Source organism: Hippocampus zosterae, chromosome 10 (assembly GCF_025434085.1).
Source record: "Hippocampus zosterae strain Florida chromosome 10, ASM2543408v3, whole genome shotgun sequence".
In the NCBI taxonomy this organism is placed as follows: Eukaryota; Metazoa; Chordata; class Actinopteri; order Syngnathiformes; family Syngnathidae; genus Hippocampus; species Hippocampus zosterae.
In genome coordinates this window covers 16210725-16227275 of record NC_067460.1, presented here as the reverse complement: position 1 = coordinate 16227275, position 16551 = coordinate 16210725, and the positions used below count along the sequence as shown (strand labels likewise).

Here is a 16551-nt window from a genome sequence, read left to right as displayed (position 1 = left end):
TGGATTGAAACTTTAATTTGGGCCATTGGGAACCCTTATCACGCTAAACTGTGAGTAACACCCGACTTTGAAATCCTAATTAGTGTGAAACATGTAACCTGGCTTTAAACACTACTTTGAAAACCATCGCCTAGGTTCAAAACCTCAACCTTGTCTTAAAGACTTGAAAGACTTGAAGATTTTAAACTCTCACTTAAGTTTGAAGTCCTAACCGAAGCTTGAAACTCAAATATGAAGTGAATATAAGTGTGTTCCGATGGGTATAACTATGAAAGTAGACTTGAAATAGTTTTAGCACTAAGTACTCAAAAAATCGCCAAATTTGCTTCATACTTGTTTGAACCTCAAATTTGAAACCCTTCTTAAAGCCCTGGTTTGATACCAACTTTGAACTCCGAACCAAGGCTTAAAACCCCATTTTCAAACTTTAACTCTGTCTTAAAACCATAAAATTAAACCCAACTCTGTTCTAAACCTGAATTAGAAGCCCTAACTAACAGACTCAAAAACCAAATTTTAAACATGAACCTGAAACCCTAACTGTGACTCTTACTTACTTTTATGTCCCAGCACATGTTTCTGAGCCAGCAGAGCCTGAGCCGAGCGCTGACTCTGGACCTGCTGGAGAAGTGTCGACACCCTGAGAATTTCTGCCCAGCAACTGATGATGATGAAATGGAGGTCTGAGATACGAACATGATAGCATAACAATATTTTGACTGGATTTTAAATTCATTTGAGGCCAAACAGGACCCCAAACCTGACTGTCTCCAATTGTATTTCTACACTGAGAACATTTACTTCATTTGTTTGGATTGTAGGTGAGTGTGCCCGGATCTTTGAAGAGGATCCAGTCTATCAGCAAAGACAACTGGGTAGAGAGGAAATACTCAGACACCAAGTGTAAGACAGCACACACTCATACAGAATAAAATTCTTCATGAACTATTTAAAGGTATTTCCTGCAACATTTCAATGATTGTCTGAAACAGGACTTGAAATCTGGACCCTCAGATAAAAAAAAGTCTGATGTTGTTTCTCTACAGTTTTTTTTTTAAATCAGACCAATTTCATCAGAAAAATGTATGATAAAATGATTAACGATTACCCAGTCATCGATATTGCCTGAACAGGTACTTGAACCCTATCCAGGCTTTGTGCTGGCTAAGTGGTCTACTCCAAAATAAAAGTACAATATCGTGGGCCGGGAGGGACTGAAGACGTACTACCTTCATGAGCTCCATGGCTGCTTTGTTGGACTTTGTTGATACTTTTTTGTGGAATACTTGATGCGGGCCAGAAACATCCATACTATCTCAACTTCCCCCACGTTTCAATTAAGTTTGTGACCTCATGCTTTACAGACCTTATTGATGGAGTTGATTGACTTTATTTTTGGACATGGATGACTTCATTTTGGGATTTTACAGAGTTTATTGACATACTCAGATGATTTGAATGTTTCTCCCATATTGCTTGCAATCGAGGACAAACGTTCTGAAAAGTCAATGTTAGGACTCAGAACTGTCAGCTGACATCAACAGAAAAATGTCTTTCAGGTGAAGTTACCAATTACACGGTTGTCAATATCGCCTGAACAGGGACTTGAACCCTGGACCCTCAGATTAAAAGTCTGATGCTCTAACGACTGAGCTATCCAAGCTCTGTGCTGGCTGATTGGTCTACTTCAAAATAAAAGTACAATATCGTGGGCCGGGTAGGGACTGAGTACGTACTACCTTCATGAGCTCTATGGCTGCTTTGTTGGACTTTGTTGATACGTTTTGTGGAATACTTGATGCGGCCCAGAAACATCCATACTATCTCAACTTCCCCCACGTTTAAATTAAGTTTGTGACCTCATGCTTTACAGACCTTATTGATGGAGTTGATTGACTTTATTTTTGGACATGGATGACTTCATTTTGGGATTTTACAGAGTTTATTGACATACTCAGATGATTTGAATGTTTCTCCCATATTGCTTGCAATAGAGGGCAAACGTTCTGAAAAGTCAATGTTAGGACTCAGAACTGTCAGCTGACAACAACAGAAAAATGTCTTTCAGGTGAAGTTATCCGACCACACGGTGATCGATATCGCCTGAACAGGGACTTGAACCCTGGACCCTCAGATTAAAAGTCTGATGCTCTACCGACTGAGCTATCCAGGCTCTGTGCTGGCTGATTGGTCTACTTCAAAATAAAAGTACAATATCGTGGGCCGGGAGGGACTGAGGACGTACTACCTTCATGAGCTCTATGGCTGCTTTGTTGGACTTTGTTGATACGTTTTGTGGAATACTTGATGCGGCCCAGAAACATCCATACTATCTCAACTTCCCCCACGTCTAAATTAAGTTTGTGACCTCATGCTTTACAGACCTTATTGATGGAGTTGATTGACTTTATTTTTGGACATGGATGAATTCATTTTGGGATTTTACAGAGTTTATTGACATACTCAGATGATTTGAATGTTTCTCCCATATTGCTTGCAATCGAGGACAAACGTTCTGAAAAGTCAATGTTACGTCTCAGAACTGTCATCAACAGAAAAACGTCTTTCACACAAAGTTACCGATTACCCAGTCATCAATATCGCCTGAACAGGGACTTGAACCCTGGACCCTCAGATTAAAAGTCTGATGCTCTACCGACTGAGCTATCCAGGCTCTGTGCTGGCTGATTGGTCTACTTCAAAATAAAAGTACAATATCGTGGGCCGGGAGGGACTGAAGACGTACTACCTTCATGAGCTCTATGGCTGCTTTGTTGGACTTTGTTGATACGTTTTGTGGAACACTTGATACGGCCCAGAAACATCCATACTATCTCAACTTCCCCCACGTTTAAATTAAGTTTGTGACCTCATGCTTTACAGACCTTATTGATGGAGTTGATTGACTTTATTTTTGGACATGAATGACTTCATTTTATGATTTTACAGAGTTTATTGACATAGTCAGATGATTTGAATGTTTCTCCCATATTGCTTGCAATCGAGGACAAACATTCTGAAAAGTCAATGTTAGGACTCAGAACTGTCAGCTGACAACAACAGAAAAATGTCTTTCAGGTGAAGTTATCCGACCACACGGTGATCGATATCGCCTAAACAGGGACTTGAACCCTGGACCCTCAGATTAAAAGTCTGATGCTCTACCGACTGAGCTATCCAGGGTCTGTGCTGGCTGATTGGTCTACTTCAAAATAAAAGCACAATATCGTGGGCCGGGAGGGACTGAGGACGTACTACCTTCATGAGCTCTATGGATGCTTTGTTGGACTTTGTTGATACGTTTTGTGGAATACTTGATGCGGCCCAGAAACATCCATACTATCTCAACTTCCCCCACGTTTAAATTAAGTTTGTGACCTCATGCTTTACAGACCTTATTGATGGAGTTGATTGACTTTATTTTTGGACATGGATGAATTCATTTTGGGATTTTACAGAGTTTATTGACATACTCAGATGATTTGAATGTTTCTCCCATATTGCTTGCAATCGAGGACAAACGTTCTGAAAAGTCAATGTTACGTCTCAGAACTGTCATCAACAGAAAAACGTCTTTCACACAAAGTTACCAATTACCCGGTCATCGATATCGCCTGAACAGGGACTTGAACCCTGGACCCTCAGATTAAAAGTCTGATGCTCTACCGACTGAGCTATCCAGGCTCTGTGCTGGCTGATTGGTCTACTTCAAAATAAAAGTACAATATCGTGGGCCGGGAGGGACTGAAGACGTACTACCTTCATGAGCTCTATGGCTGCTTTGTTGGACTTTGTTGATACGTTTTGTGGAATACTTGATGCGGCCCAGAAACATCCATACTATCTCAACTTCCCCCACGTTTAAATTAAGTTTGTGACCTCATGCTTTACAGACCTTATTGATGGAGTTGATTGACTTTATTTTTGGACATGAATGACTTCATTTTTGGATTTTACAGAGTTTATTGACATACACAGATGATTTGAATATTTCTCCCATATTGCTTGCAATCGAGGACAAACATTCTGAAAAGTCAATGTTAGGACTCAGAACTGTCAGCTGACATCAACAGAAAAATGTCTTTCAGGTGAAGTTACCAATTACACGGTTGTCAATATCGCCTGAACAGGGACTTGAACCCTGGACCCTCAGATTAAAAGTCTGATGCTCTACCGACTGAGCTATCCAGGCTCTGTGCTGGCTGATTGGTCTACTTCAAAATAAAAGTACAATATCGTGGGCCGGGAGGGACTGAGGACGTACTACCTTCATGAGCTCTATGGCTGCTTTGTTGGACTTTGTTGATACGTTTTGTGGAATACTTGATGCGGCCCAGAAACATCCATACTATCTCAACTTCCCCCACGTTTAAATTAAGTTTGTGACCTCATGCTTTACAGACCTTATTGATGGATTTGATTGACTTTATTTTTGGACATGGATGACTTCATTTTGGGATTTTACAGAGTTTATTGACATACTCAGATGATTTGAATGTTTCTCCCATATTGCTTGCAATCGAGGGCAAACGTTCTGAAAAGTCAATGTTAGGACTCAGAACTGTCAGCTGACAACAACAGAGAAATGTCTTTCAGGTGAAGTTATCCGACCACACGGTGATCGATATCGCCTGAACAGGGACTTGAACCCTGGACCCTCAGATTAAAAGTCTGATGCTCTACCGACTGAGCTATCCAGGCTCTGTACTGGCTGATTGGTCTACTTCAAAATAAAAGTACAATATCGTGGGCCGGGAGGGACTGAGGACGTACTACCTTCATGAGCTCTATGGCTGCTTTGTTGGACTTTGTTGATACGTTTTGTGGAATACTTGATGCGGCCCAGAAACATCCATACTATCTCAACTTCCCCCACGTTTAAATTAAGTTTGTGACCTCATGCTTTACAGACCTTATTGATGGAGTTGATTGACTTTATTTTTGGACATGAATGACTTGATTTTTGGATTTTGCAGAGTTTATTGACATACACAGATGATTTGAATGTTTCTCCCATATTGCTTGCAATCGAGGACAAACATTCTGAAAAGTCAATGTTAGGACTCAGAACTGTCAGCTGACAACAACAGAAAAATATCTTTCAGGTGAAGTTATCCGACCACACGGTGATCGATATCGCCTGAACAGGGACTTGAACCCTGGACCCTCAGATTAAAAGTCTGATGCTCTACCGACTGAGCTATCCAGGCTCTGTGCTGGCTAATTGGTCTACTTCAAAATAAAAGTACAATATCGTGGGCCCGGAGGGACTGAAGACGTACTACCTTCATGAGCTCTATGGCTGCTTTGTTGGACTTTGTTGATACGTTTTGTGGAACACTTGATACGGCCCAGAAACATCTATACTATCTCAACTTCCCCCACGTTTAAATTAAGTTTGTGACCTCATGCTTTAGAGACCTTATTGATGGAGTTGATGCGACTTTATTTTTGGACATGGATGACTTCATTTTGGGATTTTACAGAGTTTATTGACATACACAGATGATTTGAATGTTTCTCCCATATTGCTTGCAATCGAGGACAAATGTTCTGAAAAGTCAATGTTGCGTCTCAGAACTGTCAGCAACAGAAAAATGTCTTTCACACAAAGTTACCAATCACACGGACATCGATATAGCCTGAACAGGGACTTGAACCCTGGACCCTCAGATTAAAAGTCTGATGCTCTACCGACTGAGCTATCCAGGCTCTGTGTTGGATGAGTGGTCTACTTCAAAATAAAAGTACAATATCGTGGGCTGGGAGGGACTGAGGACGTACTACCTTCATGAGCTCTATGGCTGCTTTGTTGGACTTTGTTGATACGTTTTGTGGAATACTTGATGCGGCCCAGAAACATCCATACTATCTCAACTTCCCCCATGTTTAAATTAAGTTTGTGACCTCATGCTTTACAGACCTTATTGATTGAGTTGATTGACTTTATTTTTGGACATGAATGACTTCATTTTTGGATTTTGCAGAGTTTATTGACATACACAGATAATTTGAATGTTTCTCCCGTATTGCTTGCAATTGAGGAGAAACGTTCTGAAAAGTCAATGTTACGACTCAGAACTGTCAGCAACAGAAAAATGTCTTTCACACAGAGTTACCAATCACATGGACATCGATATCGCCTGAATAGGGACTCGAACCCTGGACCCTCAGATTAAAAGTCTGATGCTCTACCGACTGAGCTATCCAGGCTCTGTGCTGGCTGATTGGTCTACTTCAAAATAAAAGTACAATATCGTGGGCCCGGAGGGACTGAAGACGTACTACCTTCATGAGCTCTATGGCTGCTTTGTTGGACTTTGTTGATACGTTTTGTGGAACACTTGATACGGCCCAGAAACATCTATACTATCTCAACTTCCCCCACGTTTAAATTAAGTTTGTGACCTCATGCTTTACAGACCTTATTGATGGAGTTGATTGACTTTACTTTTGGACATGAATGAGTTCATTTTGGGATTTTGCAGAGTTTATTGACATACACAGATGATTTGAATGTTTCTCCCATATTGCTTGCAATCGAGGACAAACGTTCTGAAAAGTCAATGTTACGTCTCAGAACTGTCAGCAACAGAAAAACGTCTTTCTCGCAAAGTTACCAATCACACGGACATCGATATCGCCTGAACAGGGACTTGAACCCTGGACCCTCAGATTAAAAGTCTGATGCTCTACCGACTGAGCTATCCAGGCTCTGTGTTGGATGAGTGGTCATCTCCAAAATAAAAGTATAATATCGTGGGCCAGGAGGGACTGAAGACGTACTACCTTCATGAGCTCTATGGCTGCTTTGTTGGACTTTGTTGATACGTTTTGTGGAATACTTGATGCGGCCCAGAAACATCCATACTATCTCAACTTCCCCCACGTTTAAATTAAGTTTGTGACCTCATGCTTTACAGACCTTATTGATGGAGTTGATGTACTTTATTTTTGGACATGAATGACTTCATTTTTTGATTTTACAGAGTTTATTGACATACTCAGATGATTTGAATGTTTCTCCCATATTGCTTGCAATCGAGGACAAACATTCTGAAAAGTCAATGTTAGGACTCAGAACTGTCAGCTGACAACAGAAAAATGTCTTTCAGGTGAAGTTACCAATTACACGGTTGTCAATATCGCCTGAACAGGGACTTGAACCCTGGACCCTCAGATTAAAAGTCTGATGCTCTACCGACTGAGCTATCCAGGCCCTGTGTTGGATGAGTGGTCTACTTCAAAATAAAAGTACAATATCGTGGGCCGGGAGGGACTGAGGACGTACTACCTTCATGAGCTCTATGGCTGCTTTGTTGGACTTTGTTGATACGTTTTGTGGAATACTTGATGCGGCCCAGAAACATCCATACTATCTCAACTTCCCCCATGTTTAAATTAAGTTTGTGACCTCATGCTTTACAGACCTTATTGATTGAGTTGATTGACTTTATTTTTGGACATGAATGACTTCATTTTGGGATTTTGCAGAGTTTATTGACATACACAGATAATTTGAATGTTTCTCCCATATTGCTTGCAATTGAGGAGAAACGTTCTGAAAAGTCAATGTTACGACTCAGAACTGTCAGCAACAGAAAAATGTCTTTCACACAGAGTTACCAATCACATGGACATCGATATCGCCTGAACAGGGACTCGAACCCTGGACCCTCAGATTAAAAGTCTGATGCTCTAACGACTGAGCTATCCAGGCTCTGTGTTGGCTGATTGGTCTACTCCAAAATAAAAGTACAATATTGTGGGCCAGGACGGACTGAAGACGTACTACCTTCATGAGCTCCATGGCTGCTTTGTTGGACTTTGTTGATACGTTTTGTGGAATACTTGATGCGGCCCAGAAACATCCATACTATCTCAACTTCCCCCACGTTTAAATTAAGTTTGTGACCTCATGCTTTACAGACCTTATTGATGGAGTTGATTGACTTTATTTTTGGACATGGATGAATTCATTTTGGGATTTTACAGAGTTTATTGACATACTCAGATGATTTGAATGTTTCTCCCATATTGCTTGCAATCGAGGACAAACGTTCTGAAAAGTCAATGTTACGTCTCAGAACTGTCATCAACAGAAAAACGTCTTTCACACAAAGTTACCAATTACCCGGTCATCGATATCGCCTGAACAGGGACTTGAACCCTGGACTCTCAGATTAAAAGTCTGATGCTCTACCGACTGAGCTATCCAGGCTCTGTGCTGGCTGAGTGGTCTACTTCAAAATAAAAGTACAATATCGTGGGCTGGGAGGGACTGAGGACGTACTACCTTCATGAGCTCTATGGCTGCTTTGTTGGACTTTGTTGATACGTTTTGTGGAATACTTGATGCGGCCCAGAAACATCCATACTATCTCAACTTCCCCCATGTTTAAATTAAGTTTGTGACCTCATGCTTTACAGACCTTATTGATTGAGTTGATTGACTTTATTTTTGGACATGAATGACTTCATTTTTGGATTTTGCAGAGTTTATTGACATACACAGATAATTTGAATGTTTCTCCCATATTGCTTGCAATTGAGGAGAAACGTTCTGAAAAGTCAATGTTACGACTCAGAACTGTCAGCAACAGAAAAATGTCTTTCACACAGAGTTACCAATCACATGGACATCGATATCGCCTGAACAGGGACTCGAACCCTGGACCCTCAGATTAAAAGTCTGATGCTCTACCGACTGAGCTATCCAGGCTCTGTGCTGGCTGATTGGTCTACTTCAAAATAAAAGTACAATATCGTGGGCCCGGAGGGACTGAAGACGTACTACCTTCATGAGCTCTATGGCTGCTTTGTTGGACTTTGTTGATACGTTTTGTGGAACACTTGATACGGCCCAGAAACATCTATACTATCTCAACTTCCCCCACGTTTAAATTAAGTTTGTGACCTCATGCTTTACAGACCTTATTGATGGAGTTGATTGATTTTATTTTTGGACATGAATGACTTCATTTTTGTATTTTGCAGAGTTTATTGACATACACAGATGATTTGAATGTTTCTCCCATATTGCTTGCAATCGAGGACAAATGTTCTGAAAAGTCAATGTTGCGTCTCAGAACTGTCAGCAACAGAAAAATGTCTTTCACACAAAGTTACCAATCACACGAACATCGACATAGCCTGAACAGGGACTTGAACCCTGGACCCTCAGATTAAAAGTCTGATGCTCTACCGACTGAGCTATCCAGGCTCTGTGCTGGCTGATTGGTCTACTTCAAAATAAAAGTACAATATCGTGGGCCCGGAGGGACTGAAGACGTACTACCTTCATGAGCTCTATGGCTGCTTTGTTGGACTTTGTTGATACGTTTTGTGGAACACTTGATACGGCCCAGAAACATCTATACTATCTCAACTTCCCCCACGTTTAAATTAAGTTTGTGACCTCATGCTTTACAGACCTTATTGATGGAGTTGATTGACTTTACTTTTGGACATGAATGAGTTCATTTTGGGATTTTGCAGAGTTTATTGACATACACAGATGATTTGAATGTTTCTCCCATATTGCTTGCAATCGAGGACAAACGTTCTGAAAAGTCAATGTTACGTCTCAGAACTGTCAGCAACAGAAAAACGTCTTTCTCGCAAAGTTACCAATCACACGGACATCGATATCGCCTGAACAGGGACTTGAACCCTGGACCCTCAGATTAAAAGTCTGATGCTCTACCGACTGAGCTATCCAGGCTCTGTGTTGGATGAGTGGTCATCTCCAAAATAAAAGTATAATATCGTGGGCCAGGAGGGACTGAAGACGTACTACCTTCATGAGCTCTATGGCTGCTTTGTTGGACTTTGTTGATACGTTTTGTGGAATACTTGATGCGGCCCAGAAACATCCATACTATCTCAACTTCCCCCACGTTTAAATTAAGTTTGTGACCTCATGCTTTACAGACCTTATTGATGGAGTTGATTGACTTTATTTTTGGACATGAATGACTTCATTTTTGGATTTTGCAGAGTTTATTGACATACACAGATGATTTGAATGTTTCTCCCATATTGCTTGCAATCGAGGACAAACATTCTGAAAAGTCAATGTTAGGACTCAGAACTGTCAGCTGACATCAACAGAAAAATGTCTTTCAGGTGAAGTTACCAATTACACGGTTGTCAATATCGCCTGAACAGGGACTTGAACCCTGGACCCTCAGATTAAAAGTCTGATGCTCTACCGACTGAGCTATCCAGGCCCTGTGTTGGATGAGTGGTCTACTTCAAAATAAAAGTACAATATCGTGGGCCGGGAGGGACTGAGGACCTACTACCTTCATGAGCTCTATGGCTGCTTTGTTGGACTTTGTTGATACGTTTTGTGGAATACTTGATGCGGCCCAGAAACATCCATACTATCTCAACTTCCCCCATGTTTAAATTAAGTTTGTGACCTCATGCTTTACAGACCTTATTGATGGAGTTGATTGACTTTATTTTTGGACATGAATGACTTCATTTTTGGATTTTGCAGAGTTTATTGACATACACAGATGATTTGAATGTTTCTCCCATATTGCTTGCAATCGAGGACAAACATTCTGAAAAGTCAATGTTAGGACTCAGAACTGTCAGCTGACATCAACAGAAAAATGTCTTTCAGGTGAAGTTACCAATTACACAGTTGTCAATATCGCCTGAACAGGGACTTGAACCCTGGACCCTCAGATTAAAAGTCTGATGCTCTACCGACTGAGCTATCCAGGCTCTGTGCTGGCTGATTGGTCTACTTCAAAATAAAAGTACAATATCGTGGGCCGGGTAGGGACTGAGTACGTACTACCTTCATGAGCTCTATGGCTGCTTTGTTGGACTTTGTTGATACGTTTTGTGGAATACTTGATGCGGCCCAGAAACATCCATACTATCTCAACTTCCCCCACGTTTAAATTAAGTTTGTGACCTCATGCTTTACAGACCTTATTGATGGAGTTGATTGACTTTATTTTTGGACATGGATGACTTCATTTTGGGATTTTACAGAGTTTATTGACATACTCAGATGATTTGAATGTTTCTCCCATATTGCTTGCAATAGAGGGCAAACGTTCTGAAAAGTCAATGTTAGGACTCAGAACTGTCAGCTGACAACAACAGAAAAATGTCTTTCAGGTGAAGTTATCCGACCACACGGTGATCGATATTGCCTGAACAGGGACTTGAAACCTGGACCCTCAGATTAAAAGTCTGATGCTCTACCGACTGAGCTATCCAGGCTCTGTGCTGGCTGATTGGTCTACTTCAAAATAAAAGTACAATATCGTGGGCCGGGAGGGACTGAGGACGTACTACCTTCATGAGCTCTATGGCTGCTTTGTTGGACTTTGTTGATACGTTTTGTGGAATACTTGATGCGGCCCAGAAACATCCATACTATCTCAACTTCCCCCATGTTTAAATTAAGTTTGTGACCTCATGCTTTACAGACCTTATTGATGGAGTTGATTGACTTTATTTTTGGACATGAATGACTTCATTTTATGATTTTACAGAGTTTATTGACATAGTCAGATGATTTGAATGTTTCTCCCATATTGCTTGCAATCGAGGACAAACATTCTGAAAAGTCAATGTTAGGACTCAGAACTGTCAGCTGACAACAACAGAAAAATGTCTTTCAGGTGAGTTACCAATTACACGGTTGTCAATATCGCCTGAACAGGGACTTGAACCCTGGACCCTCAGATTAAAAGTCTGATGCTCTACCGACTGAGCTATCCAGGCTCTGTGCTGGATGAGTGGTCTACTCCAAAATAAAAGTACAATATCATGGGCCAGGAGGGACTGAAGACGTACTACCTTCATGAGCTCTATGGCTGCTTTGTTGGAGTTTGTTGATACTTTTCGTGGAATACTTGATGCGGCCCAGAAACATCCATACTATCTCAACTTCCCCCACGTTTAAATTAAGTTTGTGACCTCATGCTTTACAGACCTTATTGATGGATTTGATTGACTTTATTTTTGGACATGGATGACTTCATTTTGGGATTTTACAGAGTTTATTGACATATTCAGATGATTTGAATGTTTCTCCCATATTGCTTGCAATCGAGGACAAACATTCTGAAAAGTCAATGTTCGGACTCAGAACTGTCAGCTGACAACAGAAAAATGTCTTTCAGGTGAAGTTACCAATTACACGGTTGTCAATATCGCCTGAACAGGGACTTGAACCCTGGACCCTCAGATTAAAAGTCTGATGCTCTACCGACTGAGCTATCCAGGCTCTGTGCTGGCTGATTGGTCTACTTCAAAATAAAAGTACAATATCGTGGGCCGGGAGGGACTGAGGACGTACTACCTTCATGAGCTCTATGGCTGCTTTGTTGGACTTTGTTGATACGTTTTGTGGAATACTTGATGCGGCCCAGAAACATCCATACTATCTCAACTTCCCCCATGTTTAAATTAAGTTTGTGACCTCATGCTTTACAGACCTTATTGATTGAGTTGATTGACTTTATTTTTGGACATGAATGACTTGATTTTTGGATTTTGCAGAGTTTATTGACATACACAGATGATTTGAATGTTTCTCCCATATTGCTTGCAATCGAGGACAAACGTTCTGAAAAGTCAATGTTACGACTCAGAACTGTCAGCAACAGAAAAATGTCTTTCACACAGAGTTACCAATCACATGGACATCGATATCGCCTGAACAGGGACTCGAACCCTGGACCCTCAGATTAAAAGTCTGATGCTCTAACGACTGAGCTATCCAGGCTCTGTGTTGGCTGATTGGTCTACTCCAAAATAAAAGTACAATATTGTGGGCCAGGACGGACTGAAGACGTACTACCTTCATGAGCTCCATGGCTGCTTTGTTGGACTTTGTTGATACGTTTCGTGGAATACTTGATGCGGCCAAGAAACATCCATACTATCTCAACTTCCCCTACGTTTAAATTAAGTTTGTGACCTCATGCTTTACAGACCTTATTGATTGAGTTGATTGACTTTATTTTTGGACATGAATGACTTGATTTTTGGATTTTGCAGAGTTTATTGACATACACAGATGATTTGAATGTTTCTCCCATATTGCTTGCAATCGAGGACAAACATTCTGAAAAGTCAATGTTAGGACTCAGAACTGTCAGCTGACAACAACAGAAAAATATCTTTCAGGTGAAGTTATCCGACCACACGGTGATCGATATCGCCTGAACAGGGACTTGAACCCTGGACCCTCAGATTAAAAGTCTGATGCTCTACCGACTGAGCTATCCAGGCTCTGTGCTGGCTAATTGGTCTACTTCAAAATAAAAGTACAATATCGTGGGCCCGGAGGGACTGAAGACGTACTACCTTCATGAGCTCTATGGCTGCTTTGTTGGACTTTGTTGATACGTTTTGTGGAACACTTGATACGGCCCAGAAACATCTATACTATCTCAACTTCCCCCACGTTTAAATTAAGTTTGTGACCTCATGCTTTAGAGACCTTATTGATGGAGTTGATGCGACTTTATTTTTGGACATGGATGACTTCATTTTGGGATTTTACAGAGTTTATTGACATACACAGATGATTTGAATGTTTCTCCCATATTGCTTGCAATCGAGGACAAATGTTCTGAAAAGTCAATGTTGCGTCTCAGAACTGTCAGCAACAGAAAAATGTCTTTCACACAAAGTTACCAATCACACGGACATCGATATAGCCTGAACAGGGACTTGAACCCTGGACCCTCAGATTAAAAGTCTGATGCTCTACCGACTGAGCTATCCAGGCTCTGTGTTGGATGAGTGGTCTACTTCAAAATAAAAGTACAATATCGTGGGCTGGGAGGGACTGAGGACGTACTACCTTCATGAGCTCTATGGCTGCTTTGTTGGACTTTGTTGATACGTTTTGTGGAATACTTGATGCGGCCCAGAAACATCCATACTATCTCAACTTCCCCCATGTTTAAATTAAGTTTGTGACCTCATGCTTTACAGACCTTATTGATTGAGTTGATTGACTTTATTTTTGGACATGAATGACTTCATTTTTGGATTTTGCAGAGTTTATTGACATACACAGATAATTTGAATGTTTCTCCCATATTGCTTGCAATTGAGGAGAAACGTTCTGAAAAGTCAATGTTACGACTCAGAACTGTCAGCAACAGAAAAATGTCTTTCACACAGAGTTACCAATCACATGGACATCGATATCGCCTGAATAGGGACTCGAACCCTGGACCCTCAGATTAAAAGTCTGATGCTCTACCGACTGAGCTATCCAGGCTCTGTGCTGGCTGATTGGTCTACTTCAAAATAAAAGTACAATATCGTGGGCCCGGAGGGACTGAAGACGTACTACCTTCATGAGCTCTATGGCTGCTTTGTTGGACTTTGTTGATACGTTTTGTGGAACACTTGATACGGCCCAGAAACATCTATACTATCTCAACTTCCCCCACGTTTAAATTAAGTTTGTGACCTCATGCTTTACAGACCTTATTGATGGAGTTGATTGATTTTATTTTTGGACATGAATGACTTCATTTTTGTATTTTGCAGAGTTTATTGACATACACAGATGATTTGAATGTTTCTCCCATATTGCTTGCAATCGAGGACAAATGTTCTGAAAAGTCAATGTTGCGTCTCAGAACTGTCAGCAACAGAAAAATGTCTTTCACACAAAGTTACCAATCACACGAACATCGACATAGCCTGAACAGGGACTTGAACCCTGGACCCTCAGATTAAAAGTCTGATGCTCTACCGACTGAGCTATCCAGGCTCTGTGCTGGCTGATTGGTCTACTTCAAAATAAAAGTACAATATCGTGGGCCCGGAGGGACTGAAGACGTACTACCTTCATGAGCTCTATGGCTGCTTTGTTGGACTTTGTTGATACGTTTTGTGGAACACTTGATACGGCCCAGAAACATCTATACTATCTCAACTTCCCCCACGTTTAAATTAAGTTTGTGACCTCATGCTTTACAGACCTTATTGATGGAGTTGATTGACTTTACTTTTGGACATGAATGAGTTCATTTTGGGATTTTGCAGAGTTTATTGACATACACAGATGATTTGAATGTTTCTCCCATATTGCTTGCAATCGAGGACAAACGTTCTGAAAAGTCAATGTTACGTCTCAGAACTGTCAGCAACAGAAAAACGTCTTTCTCGCAAAGTTACCAATCACACGGACATCGATATCGCCTGAACAGGGACTTGAACCCTGGACCCTCAGATTAAAAGTCTGATGCTCTACCGACTGAGCTATCCAGGCTCTGTGTTGGATGAGTGGTCATCTCCAAAATAAAAGTATAATATCGTGGGCCAGGAGGGACTGAAGACGTACTACCTTCATGAGCTCTATGGCTGCTTTGTTGGACTTTGTTGATACGTTTTGTGGAATACTTGATGCGGCCCAGAAACATCCATACTATCTCAACTTCCCCCACGTTTAAATTAAGTTTGTGACCTCATGCTTTACAGACCTTATTGATGGAGTTGATTTACTTTATTTTTGGACATGAATGACTTCATTTTTGGATTTTACAGAGTTTATTGACATACTCAGATGATTTGAATGTTTCTCCCATATTGCTTGCAATCGAGGACAAACATTCTGAAAAGTCAATGTTAGGACTCAGAACTGTCAGCTGACAACAGAAAAATGTCTTTCAGGTGAAGTTACCAATTACACGGTTGTCAATATCGCCTGAACAGGGACTTGAACCCTGGACCCTCAGATTAAAAGTCTGATGCTCTACCGACTGAGCTATCCTGGCCCTGTGTTGGATGAGTGGTCTACTTCAAAATAAAAGTACAATATCGTGGGCCGGGAGGGACTGAGGACGTACTACCTTCATGAGCTCTATGGCTGCTTTGTTGGACTTTGTTGATACGTTTTGTGGAATACTTGATGCGGCCCAGAAACATCCATACTATCTCAACTTCCCCCATGTTTAAATTAAGTTTGTGACCTCATGCTTTACAGACCTTATTGATTGAGTTGATTGACTTTATTTTTGGACATGAATGACTTCATTTTGGGATTTTGCAGAGTTTATTGACATACACAGATAATTTGAATGTTTCTCCCATATTGCTTGCAATTGAGGAGAAACGTTCTGAAAAGTCAATGTTACGACTCAGAACTGTCAGCAACAGAAAAATGTCTTTCACACAGAGTTACCAATCACATGGACATCGATATCGCCTGAACAGGGACTCGAACCCTGGACCCTCAGATTAAAAGTCTGATGCTCTAACGACTGAGCTATCCAGGCTCTGTGTTGGCTGATTGGTCTACTCCAAAATAAAAGTACAATATTGTGGGCCAGGACGGACTGAAGACGTACTACCTTCATGAGCTCCATGGCTGCTTTGTTGGACTTTGTTGATACGTTTTGTGGAATACTTGATGCGGCCCAGAAACATCCATACTATCTCAACTTCCCCCACGTTTAAATTAAGTTTGTGACCTCATGCTTTACAGACCTTATTGATGGAGTTGATTGACTTTATTTTTGGACATGGATGAATTCATTTTGGGAT

At 41.0% G+C, this 16551-nt stretch overlaps 1 protein-coding gene and 30 non-coding genes across 31 annotated transcripts in view; 1 reads left to right on the top strand and 30 right to left on the bottom strand.

The window, feature by feature from the left end:
- LOC127608703 (mitogen-activated protein kinase kinase kinase kinase 5-like) overlaps window positions 1-16551 on the top strand; it is a 55455-nt gene that overhangs the window by 6801 nt on the left and 32103 nt on the right. The window contains exons 12-13 of the mRNA XM_052077946.1: window positions 571-681; window positions 822-903. Coding sequence (XP_051933906.1) covers window positions 571-681; window positions 822-903 — 193 coding nt within the window. The remainder of the gene's footprint in view (window positions 1-570; window positions 682-821; window positions 904-16551) is intronic.
- trnak-uuu (transfer RNA lysine (anticodon UUU)) lies at window positions 1591-1663 on the bottom strand. Its single transcript has one exon. It is a non-coding gene; the product is annotated as a tRNA-Lys (tRNA).
- On the bottom strand, window positions 2101-2173 carry trnak-uuu (transfer RNA lysine (anticodon UUU)). Its single transcript has one exon. It is a non-coding gene; the product is annotated as a tRNA-Lys (tRNA).
- Window positions 2602-2674, bottom strand: trnak-uuu (transfer RNA lysine (anticodon UUU)). The gene has a single exon. It is a non-coding gene; the product is annotated as a tRNA-Lys (tRNA).
- On the bottom strand, window positions 3111-3183 carry trnak-uuu (transfer RNA lysine (anticodon UUU)). Its single transcript has one exon. It is a non-coding gene; the product is annotated as a tRNA-Lys (tRNA).
- trnak-uuu (transfer RNA lysine (anticodon UUU)) lies at window positions 3612-3684 on the bottom strand. Its single transcript has one exon. It is a non-coding gene; the product is annotated as a tRNA-Lys (tRNA).
- Window positions 4120-4192, bottom strand: trnak-uuu (transfer RNA lysine (anticodon UUU)). Its single transcript has one exon. It is a non-coding gene; the product is annotated as a tRNA-Lys (tRNA).
- Window positions 4629-4701, bottom strand: trnak-uuu (transfer RNA lysine (anticodon UUU)). Its single transcript has one exon. It is a non-coding gene; the product is annotated as a tRNA-Lys (tRNA).
- trnak-uuu (transfer RNA lysine (anticodon UUU)) lies at window positions 5138-5210 on the bottom strand. The gene has a single exon. It is a non-coding gene; the product is annotated as a tRNA-Lys (tRNA).
- On the bottom strand, window positions 5640-5712 carry trnak-uuu (transfer RNA lysine (anticodon UUU)). The gene has a single exon. It is a non-coding gene; the product is annotated as a tRNA-Lys (tRNA).
- On the bottom strand, window positions 6141-6213 carry trnak-uuu (transfer RNA lysine (anticodon UUU)). The gene has a single exon. It is a non-coding gene; the product is annotated as a tRNA-Lys (tRNA).
- On the bottom strand, window positions 6642-6714 carry trnak-uuu (transfer RNA lysine (anticodon UUU)). Its single transcript has one exon. It is a non-coding gene; the product is annotated as a tRNA-Lys (tRNA).
- On the bottom strand, window positions 7147-7219 carry trnak-uuu (transfer RNA lysine (anticodon UUU)). The gene has a single exon. It is a non-coding gene; the product is annotated as a tRNA-Lys (tRNA).
- Window positions 7648-7720, bottom strand: trnak-uuu (transfer RNA lysine (anticodon UUU)). Its single transcript has one exon. It is a non-coding gene; the product is annotated as a tRNA-Lys (tRNA).
- trnak-uuu (transfer RNA lysine (anticodon UUU)) lies at window positions 8149-8221 on the bottom strand. The gene has a single exon. It is a non-coding gene; the product is annotated as a tRNA-Lys (tRNA).
- Window positions 8650-8722, bottom strand: trnak-uuu (transfer RNA lysine (anticodon UUU)). The gene has a single exon. It is a non-coding gene; the product is annotated as a tRNA-Lys (tRNA).
- Window positions 9151-9223, bottom strand: trnak-uuu (transfer RNA lysine (anticodon UUU)). The gene has a single exon. It is a non-coding gene; the product is annotated as a tRNA-Lys (tRNA).
- On the bottom strand, window positions 9652-9724 carry trnak-uuu (transfer RNA lysine (anticodon UUU)). Its single transcript has one exon. It is a non-coding gene; the product is annotated as a tRNA-Lys (tRNA).
- Window positions 10160-10232, bottom strand: trnak-uuu (transfer RNA lysine (anticodon UUU)). Its single transcript has one exon. It is a non-coding gene; the product is annotated as a tRNA-Lys (tRNA).
- On the bottom strand, window positions 10668-10740 carry trnak-uuu (transfer RNA lysine (anticodon UUU)). Its single transcript has one exon. It is a non-coding gene; the product is annotated as a tRNA-Lys (tRNA).
- Window positions 11178-11250, bottom strand: trnak-uuu (transfer RNA lysine (anticodon UUU)). The gene has a single exon. It is a non-coding gene; the product is annotated as a tRNA-Lys (tRNA).
- Window positions 11685-11757, bottom strand: trnak-uuu (transfer RNA lysine (anticodon UUU)). Its single transcript has one exon. It is a non-coding gene; the product is annotated as a tRNA-Lys (tRNA).
- On the bottom strand, window positions 12190-12262 carry trnak-uuu (transfer RNA lysine (anticodon UUU)). The gene has a single exon. It is a non-coding gene; the product is annotated as a tRNA-Lys (tRNA).
- On the bottom strand, window positions 12691-12763 carry trnak-uuu (transfer RNA lysine (anticodon UUU)). Its single transcript has one exon. It is a non-coding gene; the product is annotated as a tRNA-Lys (tRNA).
- Window positions 13200-13272, bottom strand: trnak-uuu (transfer RNA lysine (anticodon UUU)). Its single transcript has one exon. It is a non-coding gene; the product is annotated as a tRNA-Lys (tRNA).
- trnak-uuu (transfer RNA lysine (anticodon UUU)) lies at window positions 13702-13774 on the bottom strand. Its single transcript has one exon. It is a non-coding gene; the product is annotated as a tRNA-Lys (tRNA).
- trnak-uuu (transfer RNA lysine (anticodon UUU)) lies at window positions 14203-14275 on the bottom strand. Its single transcript has one exon. It is a non-coding gene; the product is annotated as a tRNA-Lys (tRNA).
- trnak-uuu (transfer RNA lysine (anticodon UUU)) lies at window positions 14704-14776 on the bottom strand. Its single transcript has one exon. It is a non-coding gene; the product is annotated as a tRNA-Lys (tRNA).
- trnak-uuu (transfer RNA lysine (anticodon UUU)) lies at window positions 15205-15277 on the bottom strand. Its single transcript has one exon. It is a non-coding gene; the product is annotated as a tRNA-Lys (tRNA).
- Window positions 15710-15782, bottom strand: trnak-uuu (transfer RNA lysine (anticodon UUU)). The gene has a single exon. It is a non-coding gene; the product is annotated as a tRNA-Lys (tRNA).
- Window positions 16211-16283, bottom strand: trnak-uuu (transfer RNA lysine (anticodon UUU)). Its single transcript has one exon. It is a non-coding gene; the product is annotated as a tRNA-Lys (tRNA).